This window comes from Rhagoletis pomonella, unplaced genomic scaffold (assembly GCF_013731165.1).
Source record: "Rhagoletis pomonella isolate Grant_MI unplaced genomic scaffold, Rhpom_1.0 Rhpom_scaffold_00003, whole genome shotgun sequence".
In the NCBI taxonomy this organism is placed as follows: domain Eukaryota; kingdom Metazoa; phylum Arthropoda; class Insecta; order Diptera; family Tephritidae; genus Rhagoletis; species Rhagoletis pomonella.
The window spans coordinates 3,687,664-3,699,298 of NW_023458557.1; the positions used below are offsets into that span (position 1 = coordinate 3,687,664).

At 41.9% G+C, this 11,635-nt stretch overlaps 1 protein-coding gene across 1 annotated transcript; it reads left to right on the forward strand.

Annotated features, from left to right (window-relative positions):
• The first annotated feature begins 2,201 nt into the window (after positions 1-2,201).
• On the forward strand, positions 2,202-10,885 carry LOC118734954. The gene is made up of 2 exons (XM_036464549.1): positions 2,202-2,469; positions 9,678-10,885. Exons 1-2 carry the CDS (start codon positions 2,202-2,204, stop codon positions 10,883-10,885), a joined length of 1,476 nt encoding a protein of 491 aa, XP_036320442.1.
• Positions 10,886-11,635: the final 750 nt, after the last annotated feature.

Genomic DNA, 11,635 nt, shown 5'->3' on the forward strand with positions numbered 1-11,635 from the left:
TCTTCACGGATACAACACTTTCCTTGGGTTATTTAAAGCGGCAAATGACCACCAAACCATAATCTTAGCAGATAAATGTGCCAATGAAAATCGTAAGCGTGGATTGTTGGGGAAGTTGTTGGACCAAAAAGTTTCAATAAAATAAATAAAAATTTTGGGCGGAACGAAGTTCGCCGGGTCTGCTAGTGTTACATAAAAAAAGGTTTATAAAGTATGCAAACGTACATTTAAATAATTTCAAATCGGCAAATCTTTTTTCAAAATCTGTAAATCATGTAGTTTTGCGACATAGGGGTCCAATTTATCCTCTTTGACATGTGTAATCTTTTTTTCTAGCCATGCAAAATTATGAAATATTCTTTTTTTGAGATCATGTATAAAAAGACGTATGTAGTTTAGCTTAAAACATAAAATAATTAACAAATCAAAAACATTTTTATTCTCTCTTTGTAGAGACAAATTCAAGTTATGTAAATGTTCCATCATATCGGGCAAGAACATTAAGTCACAGAGCCAATTTGCCTATGTGTATAATAATAATAAGAAAACAACAGAATGGAAAAGAAAGTCCAGTAAAGAAATATGTATTTTAAAAAGTAAAAAGAGCCAAAATGTTCTAAGAAAAGAGAAAGTAAACAGAGCCGCACTTTGCTAAGCAAAGAGCCGTTGCTATAGAGGCTGCACGCTTCTTGGGTCTTCCGTTAAGCTCTGAACACATCGAAAACGACATCACCACACGACACGACATTAAGGTTTTATCTACATAATCTAAACGCCTTGTCGACGGCGACATTATTTTTTTGCACGCGGCAGCAAGCTTTAGTTGAGCTTGACGACAACGACTGAGATACTAATAGCCCGAAGACAATGAAAACGACGAGCTACGGACCACAGCTGTCAAATTATTTTAACACGTACTCTTATGTAGATAATTATTTTGGCGACGGCCGGGCTACGCGATGACTGTGGTTGTGGCCACATAAGATCTATTTCTATTTTTCCAGCGACAGATAAGGTTCTTGCTCTTCTTTTATGTCAAACCGCGTTCAAAGAGATCATGTCGCCATCGACAAAGTGTTTAGATCAGAGGTGGGTAGCTTCGGCAGAGTATTTTTGTAGTGTGCGTGCAATTGGTGTCACTGTGTGCGTGCATACAAGTCGTGCGGTTGAATGAAGCCATGATATAAAACAAGAAGGTAATTTCACTTTATACTTTTCGCCAATTGCCCAAGTAGCACTGCCACCGCAAAAAAAATTTGTGTTTTGGAATGTTAAATTTTTTAAGGAATTTTTTATGCATTAAAAAATAATCACTCGCATGCTAGATTTACTTATTTCATCGTGTTAGCAGGGCTGTGTGTGTATTGATTTAAAATATCCATGGATTTAAAAAAGACAATTGTGAAAGGTCGTGTTATAGTTATCCCCGCGAAGTTTTTTAAATTTCAGCGGTGTCTATTAGTTTAACGCCATTTCAAATGCAAATAGCGATTCATATATATAATCGGAAAGTGAATTTTCCTAAATAGCAAAGTGATAGTGACACTAGCTTAAGCAAATTAAATTAAATTAAAATATACAGCTAAAAATATACTAAGAAAAGGGATGACTGCCATAAGTGCAAAGGCCTAATACGCGGTGAGAGTGGAATCCGCTGTGAAGATATATGCGGCAAAGTGTTTCACTGGGCAAAGAAATGCTCTGATCTCGATGTGTACAGTAAAAAAAGTACTTGCGGACAATGCCTATGTGTTCCTTATGTGTGATGGTTGTCTCACATATATGCATAATATTGATGAGGTGTTGCGAAACATGAATGTCTCTATAGAGAATAATAGTAAAAACATTAAAGAGATTGTAAACACGACTTTCAAGAGTCGCAAAAAATGCAGGTTAAAGAGCTAAAGCTCCTTTTAGAAGCAATAGAGAGGAAATTCGGTGAACGTATAGATGCAATGCAAAGAGTTCAAAAAACATGCGGAACGAGCATAGCTGAGGCCAATAAGATGAAAGCTGTAGCTGAGGATGTGGAAAAGCATAGCCAATCTATGCGAGGCTATGGTACGAAATGAGAGTGAAAGTGGAAAATATGTGAAGAAATAAAAAAGTCGGTAAGTGAAGAGTTGAAATCAAGCCATCATAGCAAGGCCTCATATGATGAGCGTTTAAAAAGCGGAATAGTGAATCACAAAGAACCGAAAATGGTTAGAGAGAAACCGCTGATCATAAAACCAAAAGAGAAGCAAGACGCGATGAAAACAAAAGAAGACCTGAATAAGAACGTTAATCCGTCGGATCTAAAAATAAGCAATGTGCAGGGTAGGAAAAGTGGTACAAGCGTTATTCAAAGCGAAAACGAGTCTGAGCGCGATAAAAAAAATACCGCAATTGCAAATAAAATAAGTGACCGCTATGAAATTAGAGTGCCGAATACGGCTAAACCCAAGTTTATAGTTTATGGCATTCGGAGTATGCTTTAAATATGAAGCGAGCAACTTGCAGAAATGATTAAAAAACAAAATGAATGTTTAAAAAGGGCTGACTTTAAAATTATTAAATATATTGAAGTCAAGAAAGATAAGTCTAGATACTATAATGTGCTCATTGATACGTGCTCAAAAGCGAAAAAATTAATTTTGGGTGGGAGCAGTGTAGAGTCCAAGATGGTATGGGTGTGTCAGTCTGCTACAAATGTAAGGGCTTCAATCATATAGCTACGAAGTGCAAGGATGAAGAGGTCTGCCTGTGCTTGGGTAATCATAAAACAGTGGAGTGCAGAAATTAGCAAATAAACAAGTGTATCAATTGCATTCGTGCAAACAAAAAATTCAGTCTAGGGCTCGACGTGAACCGCTTGAAAACTAACTGACAGTGTCCTGGGCTCGAATCGTCACATACGATATCGTACTACTCGTCACGTAAAAACACATTTTTCGGATTATAACATACGTGAACGTACTCTTTGTCCCATTTAGTTTATACTACCTGACATATCACGTAATTCTCTTTCGTATCGTTTTCGATCCGTGAACGGATGTTACGATTCGAGCCCTGTATACAAACTAGAGCATAAGAGAAATAGAGCCAGCTATTAACAATTACAATCAGTTAATAGGAACCCTGGCATGGAGTTGACGATTCACCCAGTACATGAAAAGCATAACAGTTACTTGAAATGTGTTTATCTTAACATAAGTAGTATAATAGCTAATAAAATAGAACTTGAAAAGCTACTTGAAATTGTTGATCCGGATATAGTTCTATGTTTCGAAACTTGTACAACAGAGGAAATATACGACTATGAAATACAGTTTCCAACATGTCAGGTTGTAAGATGTTACTCGTACAGTAGACATACAGGAGGGGTAATCATAATATTGCGTAACGCACTACATTTTAAAATAATACTAAACAAATCTATCGATAAAAATGTTTGTTATCCAACTGAAAAATCTCGAAACCAAATGGAAAATCGGGGTGGTCTATCACTCACCTAGTTCAAGTGATGCTGATTTTCTAGCATATATGGAGACCGTTTTGTCGGAAATATGCGATAACATGGTGAATACAATTATTATCGGAAATTTTAATATAAACCTGAATATAATGTCAACATATAGTAAGAAACTGAATGAGATATTCGCCCATCAGGCAATGAAACAGTTAATTAACTTTAATACTAGGTTTACTGAATATTCCGAAACACTGATCGACTTATTGTACTCGAACGCTAAGAATGTTTCATGTGAAAAAGCGGAGGAACATAGAATATCGGATCATGAAACTATAATGTTCAAATGCGATATAAAAAAATAAGGCCCTATCAATAAACTGTCTGAAATAACTTCGTGGGATGGGTACAGCCCAGACAACCTCATAAATCTTTTGAGACAATGCACCTTCGCTGACCTGATGGTATGCTCGGACATAATAATTGTTCGATTTCGAGTATGAATCAACTAACTTCTCATGTACAAAAGCGGGTCAAAGTCAGAAATAAATGGTATGACGGACAATTGACGGAAAATAATAAAGAAAATTTTAATTTATACCACAGGACAGTGATCACTGGTGATTGGGTAGAATATAATGAAATAAAGAAAGCGTATAAAAAAATTATTAGAATTACAAAAATACGGAATACGAGGTGGAAATTAATGGAGGTGATAGTCGTTTAATGTGGAAACATTTGAAGAATATGTTCAGTAATACAGATCACAAAGAAAACATCAAAGAAGTTCTAATCAACGGTAAAATATATAGAAATAGTACTAAAACCGCTGACAAGTTAAACAATTTCTTTGTTGATAGTATCGATATTAATAGGAATATATAAAACGTTAATTATGATCCGATTCAACCGATACAGATGATATTATCCATATAGTGAAAAAGTTCAAGATAAAAATTGGTGGAAAAAATTTATTACCCGGGGTCGTAATCAAACACTCCGTTGAATACATGGGTCACTTTTATGCCCTATTAGTAATTTAAAGCCTTCAGTTGGGAATAGTTCCGACAGAACGGAAAACATCGACCATTGTCCCAATAAAAAAGGTCAAAAACACCATAATATCGGAGGAACTCAGACCAATAAACAGTCTTCTCAACTTCGAAAAAATACTGGAAACGGTTGTAAAAAAGCAAATAAAATATTCATTAAGGAGCAGTCAGGTTTTAGGGCTAACCCCTCATGCGAAACAGCGCTAAACTTGATCTTATAACAATGGAAGGAGGACATGAATTACAAGAAGACTATCTTGGCGGTGGTTGTGGACCTTAAGAGAGCCTTCGAGACGATCGACAGGAAAATAATGCTAAAAAAAAACTCGAATATATTGGTATAGATAACACCGAACAGTGACAGTAATCTACCCAATGCAATGATTAAAATGCAAGAAGACCTTCATTGTTTGTATAAATAGTTGTGCGTAAACAGACTGCAATTAAATGTGAATAAGACAAAGTTTATGGTCATATCTAGAGCAGCTAGAGCACTTTCGCCTCGCCGTGCAGGTGGTGTTCTGACGACATCAGAATGCATCCAGTCGCTGTCCTAAGTGCAGTGTTTTGTGTTGTCTGTAGCTTCATCCACTGCGTCCTACTAGCTCCCGGCGACCACACTGGTGCTGCGTAATTTAAAACGGGCCGGCCTATTGCCTTGTATGTTGCCAGCAACGTTTCTTTGTATTTGCCCAAATATTATCGGCTAGCGACTTGAGGACCTTGTCGCGGCTCTGGACTTTATTGACAATAGCGGTTACGTGCGCAGAGAAGGAGAGCAGACTGTCGAATGTTACTCCGAGTATTTTGGAGTTATTCACCGTCGGATTTGGTGTATCATCGACGTGAATTCCCAGCGGTGGCCTGACCTCCTTCGTACAGGTGGTGAACAAGGCCGCAGAGGATTTCGTAGGGGAGAGGGCTAGAAACTTTGCAGTGAAGAAGCGAGAAAACTCGGAGAGATACCCGTTTACTTTCGAACACAAGACATCAATTCCATTCCCAGTCGCCTTGATCGAGCAATCGTCGGCGTAACAGACAATCGAGACTCCCTCTGGTTTTTGAGGGATCTTTGAAATATAAAAGTTAAAACAGTAGCGGGAAAAGGACACCACGCTGTGGAACCCCCGGTTTTATTTTTCTGAGTTTGCTCGATTTGTCTCTAAACATTACCGACGAGTGCCGACCACTAACGCTACTAAGATGGTTCTCTCACAGCGACGGTAACGGGTAAGGCCACGAGTTATCTAAGTGTTTATGGCGTTAAGTGCTGTTGTTGTACTGTGCATTTTACGAAAACCATGCTGATGCCTCGCTGGGGTCAGGTTGTTCATGAAATACGGGAGCAGCAAGGCCTCTAGTAACTTCTCTACCGGGGAAAGGAGTGTTATCAGTCGATACGAATCTCCTTTGTTGGCTGGTTTCCCGGTTTGAGCAGTGGAACCACTCTCCCCACCTTCCAGTATTTGGGATGATGAGAGTGGCCATTGACAAATCGAGGACCTCCGTTAGCTCCGCTACTCCCGCAGAACCCAAATTTTTCAGCATCAACATGCATATTCCGTCGGGACCCATGGCTTTGGAGGCTTTCGCCTTCCTATGACCACCTGAACTTCACCGAAAGTGAAAGCAAGTTGTTGGCAGTTTGAGCAGCCTTATGGTCACTAGACGCTTGAGTTTGTCCGCCGGAGGATGGAGTATGAACTTCCGGCTAAAATAGCTCGCGCATCGCTCCGGGTCCGACGAAGCATGGCCGCCGAAAGAAATTACGACCCTGTCGTCATGCTTCGTCGGATTGTACAGTGACCTCAAGGTTGACCAAAGCTTACTCACACCAGAGGTGAAGTTACAGGTCTTCGGATGCTCTTCCCACTTCTTCCGCTTATGTACGTTCACTAGTTGCCGAACCTTCGCGTTGAGATCCCTGGTACGGGGATCTCCGGGATCGGCCTGACGAAGGCTGTCACGCTCATCGGCTAGACCAGCCGCTTCAGCAGGGAAATTCGGACGTTGGTCCGTTATGCATCCTGCCGGTACGAATCGAGCTGCAACAGCGGTGCCAGCCCTGTGGAACTTACGTTCACCAAGGTGGACGTCGGTTGGTGTGGGGAGCGCAGCGAAGGTGTTTTCAGTAAATTCCGCGAAGCCTTTCCAATCAGCTTTATAAAAGATTATATAGGTCCGGTGTTCCACGGAAGTAAATTCGGTTGGTTTATCGATCGAGATGACTATGGGCAGATGGTCTGATGCCAGAGTTAGCATAGGTCGCCATGAAATGCTGTTTATCAGACCAGCGCTGCCTATTGTTATGTCTGGCGAGCTGCAGCAGCTGGTGGATGCGTGGTCGTTCATTGTGCAGAATGTCGAATCGTCTATCTGCTCAGCCAAGTCAGTTCCCCTACGATTGTTTGACAGGCTTGAGTGCCAAAGATCGTGGTGCGCATTAAAGTCACCTACTACCATACGGTTTTCATCTCTGAGGAGCGCACCTATATTAGGGTGATATCCTGCTGGGGAGCAGGTGACAGGGGGTATGTACACATTAAATATTTCGAGCTCAACATCGCCTGACCGGATAGCAATTCCCTGACATCCTAGGGTGGTATCCCTGCGGTCGATGTCTGCTTCAATAAGACGATACTGCACGGTGTGGTGCGTGATGAACGCTAAGCCACCACCATTATCTCGCTCGTGATCTTGACGGTGCACGTTGTACCCGACACAATCTAACAATGTTGAATTGCTGTGCAACTTCGTCCCTTGGACCGCAGCTATCAATATACCATGCCCTCCCATGAAGACGTTTATCTCCTCGATCCTGCTTTGAAACTCGTTACAGTTAAATTGAAGGAGCTTCATGTGGTTCGGGAGACGTGTAGTAATGCGGGGTGTGAGAGATGTATGGTGCATTGGCTGTGTGAGCTGCTGTGGTGGTTGCCGCCCTGTGGTGGTAGTGGGTGGCGTCGCAGTTGGGGTTTGCGACCGTGGAGCGCAACACGGGCCCTCGAAGTTCCTCGCCCAATCTCGCGTGGTGCTCAGACCTGAACATGCCCTAAAGTGGCACCACCCAAGGCAGGTGTTGCCCTTGACTGGTGTCACATTACGTAATATCCTGGTCTGACATACCGTGCAGATTGTGGGAGAAACCAGGAGTTGTTGGCGGCGGCGTGTGGGTGGTGGTGCGGTTGTGTATGTTCTGTGGTCTATCGTAGTTGTGGTGTGTTCTATTGTGTTATGTTGCTGTACTGTGGTGTTTATGTGGAGCTGCTCAGGTGGACTGGGGTTAGCCGTGGAGGCTACTCTATTTGAGCAGCAGGGGCCACAAACGACGTGGTCCACTGCCGATGTGTCCGTGATCCTGAGCAGACTCTGAGGTGACTCCACCCCTCGCAAGCATTGCACTTGACTGAGGTGGAGTTGTGGTGTAGTCGTCTCTGGCATACACAGCAGGTGTAGGTTTCTGGCCCTGGGTTTGACTCGACCGGCCCTGAGCAGAAGAATACGTAGCGAATGTAGCTCTATGGACGAACAACTTCTGAGATACTTCGCCGACCTAAACGGGGTTAGATCGCCGAAACAACAGCCCTTGGTCGGGTAAAACCCGAGTCATTCCGTTACGTAGAACCGGCTGTCGTGGGAAGGAGGTATAATACTCTGGTCTACAGATCTATAGTTGAACCACATTTCATATACTGTCCAACAATCTTTTTTATAGCAAGCGACACACAAATAGATAAGCTTCAAAAAATGCAAAAAAGGCTATGCGATTTATCTTGAACAAGCGGTACGACACACGCATACAGGAAATGATCGCAGAATTAAGCTAGCTGAGCGTGAAACAGCAAATTTTCTATCCCGCTATGAAATTCGTGTTTAACATAAAACAAGGTAGACTTCCAGATTATCTGAGTGATATGCTACGATATAATAGTGAAACCCTTTCGTATTTACTCAGGGAAAATAATAGCTTCAGGCTGCCGCTGTATAAAACGGAAATAGATAAGAGGAATATCTTTTATAAGGGATTACAATGTTACAATGAACTTCCAGCTCAAATAAAAAATTGTGAAAACGTTGGTACCTTCAAAAGTCTGCTACTTGATCACTGTAGAACATTGGCTATTAGATGGAAAGGTCCGGCATGGAAACTAGTCCTTTCCATCCGTACTAGCTGGATGACTGTGGATCTAGTCCATTCAGATCACCCGTAATGTATGAAATAAGAAGATCGGCATGAAAACTATGTAGTCCTTTCCGTCCGATCAAACAGCGCGACTCTGGATCTCGTCAATTCAGATCGCCTGCCGGTAGAGAAGTCTATAAGAGGCGGTTTCGAAACTAGTGCTTTCCAACCGCCTAGTTGTGGCGGCTCTGGAAATTACACTCTTAGACCGCATGTCGTGATATAGTACTGCTTGGAATCACGTCCATTCCAACAGCATCGAGAATATACTATCTTAGTTAAATATACATAAATTATTATATAGCTTAGAAGGAAAAGTGTAACAGGTTAACTTATTTTAAACATTAATTTTACTTTTATTATATACTAATTTTGCAATACATAATTCAAATGTATATACGTGAATGTATATAGGTCAAATGACTGTAATAAATAAATAAATAAATTACCTTCCGGCAAAAAAATTGGCTTATCTGCAGGGAAATATTATCTGGCTCTTTAGTAAGAAATTGAGATATGTTGCTTTAATTTAATGGAAATATGAACAATGGAATGGTTAAAAAGTAGCTTACCGTCAATCAAAGCACAATGGAAGCATAAAATATTTGTGATAACGCATGATGTAGTCATGCCCAAAAGTGGTTGGAACAAACCAACAACACTTTCGTGAAGTTACCATGCACGTGACCATCCCGAAATATGCAGGTAATCGTTCTAAATAATGAAGGAAAGAATTGCATAAACAAACAGATTCTCTATTTGCATTACACAATGTAATACAAGTACTTTCCTTTGTAGCAAATTATCAGTAGAATATCCGGAACCTGACGATATTCACTCGCCTGCGATCGATTATAAAAGAAACGCAGATAGCTATATTGTGAAATTACCATTATTTATTTTGTTTCAGCCAAATTCGAGTTTTCATGTAGAAACATAAAACTTAATTACATTTATGCTATTTTTAAAGCAAAATATATAAATTCCACAGCGCTACTGACACAGATGATCACTGAGCGGCATTATGACCTTGTAATCATAAGCGAACAGTATAAGAAAAAAGAAAACGGGATCTGGATAGAAGACAGCAGTGGTACCGCTGCTATATGGGTACCTCCCGGAAGCAGCATGCACATCTCGGAAAAGGGATATGGACACGGCTACGTCTGGGCCAGACACAACCATATAAAAATAATAAGCTGCTACCTGACACCAAGCGACAGCATACAAGACTTCCAAGATAAACTCGACGACATCGAAGATACGGCCATGAACTTGGAAGGACCCCTTCTGATGGCAGGAGACCTAAACTCAAGAGCCACGGAGTGGGGAATGCCAAACACGGACTCCAGAGGCAAACGCGTGCTAGAAATGTCAGCCCGACTCGGACTTATAGTGCTCAATACTGGCACAGCAACAACCTTCCGAAGACCAGGATGCGAGGAAACCACGCCAGACATTACATTAGCATCAGAAGGCATAGCAGGCACCATAAAGGAATGGAAAGTATTGGAAGACTACACTGGTAGCGATCACCAATATATCTCCTTTATAATAGACTCCACAAACGATGGTTTACGAACGAAGATGCAATGTAGCACTCGCAAATGGAATGTCTCGAAATTAAATAGGAAAGCACTACTATCTGAACTAGATGCGCATGGCTCAGAAGATTCATCTTACAAGAACGCAATGGAAACAGTAGAGATTACAATGAAAATGATCTCCAGCGCCTGTAACCAAGCGATGCCAAAAACCGGAAGCAATCGCCACAAAAGACCTGCATATTGGTGGACGGAAAACATAGCTCAACTCAGACGAACGTGCCTCCACCTGAGGCGTACTTACACCAGGGCCAGGCGTAGGAGCGCTGCAATCGAAGAGGCACAACTATACCAGGCTGCCAGAAAAGAACTCAAACGAGCAATCGAGGCCAGCAAGCACAGAAAGTGGGAAGAACTGCGTGAAGATATAAACAGAAATCCCTGGGGTCTCGGATATAAGGTGGTAATGAAAAAACTTGGGGCCATGGCAAAACCACCAGAGCTTAGCGCTCAAAAAGTGGACCATATAGTAAGTGAACTCTTTCCCACGCATGACGCGTTAACCAAAGAAGCTGAGCCTATCATCGTTCCTCAAGAAGCACCACTATTCAACGCAGAAGAGCTCAAGGCTGCCACAAATATAATAAAGGCCTAGAAAGCTCCAGGCCCAGACGGCATTCCAGGAGAAGTTCTAAAAATAATCGCCGCAGAACGCCCTCATGTGCTTCTAAACATGTACAATGCCTGCCTCAAGAACGGAATATTCCCAGAAATTTGGAAAAGGCAGCAGCTCGTCTTAATCAGCAAAGGAAAGGGAAACCTTGACTCACCATCAGCGTATCGACCACTATGTATGCTGGACACAGCTGAACAACTCTTAGAAAGGCTGCTAAAACCTAGAATAGAAGCGGCTATCGCCAGCGGCGGCGGACTTTCTTCAAGACAGTACGGGTTCAGGCCCGGGAGATCTACAATTGGACTATAAAACATGTAACAACAACAGTGGAAGCCGCATACCAACACAAAAAGCTAGTCCTGCTTGCAACCTTAGACGTTCGCAACGCCTTCAACACCGCAAAATGGGAAAATATGATACACGCACTAGAAGAAGTCTACAACATACCCACGTACCTTAGACTCATGGTTAGAAGCTATCTAGAAGGCCGGGAGTTATTATACCATACCACCGATGGACCCCGGCAAATGACGATCACGTCGGGCGCAGCACAAGGCTCCATTCTTGGGCCAGACCTGTGGAACATCAGCTACGATGGAATATTAAACCTTGAGATGCCTGATGACACATACTTAGTAGGCTACGCTGACGACATTGCCGCAGTGATCACCGCACGAGACACCGAAGATGCTCGCCGCAAATTAAATCAGACTATGATAAGAACACAGG

Excerpts from the sequence above, each read along its gene's own strand:
- LOC118734954 (XM_036464549.1), top strand. The coding sequence starts at position 2,202 with ATGGTTAGAGAGAAACCGCTGATCATAAAACCAAAAGAGAAGCAAGAC. Across the intron at positions 2,470-9,677 it reads TATAGTTTATGGCATTCGGA|CGCTACTGACACAGATGATC; the intron begins GTATGCTTTAAA and ends TAAATTCCACAG.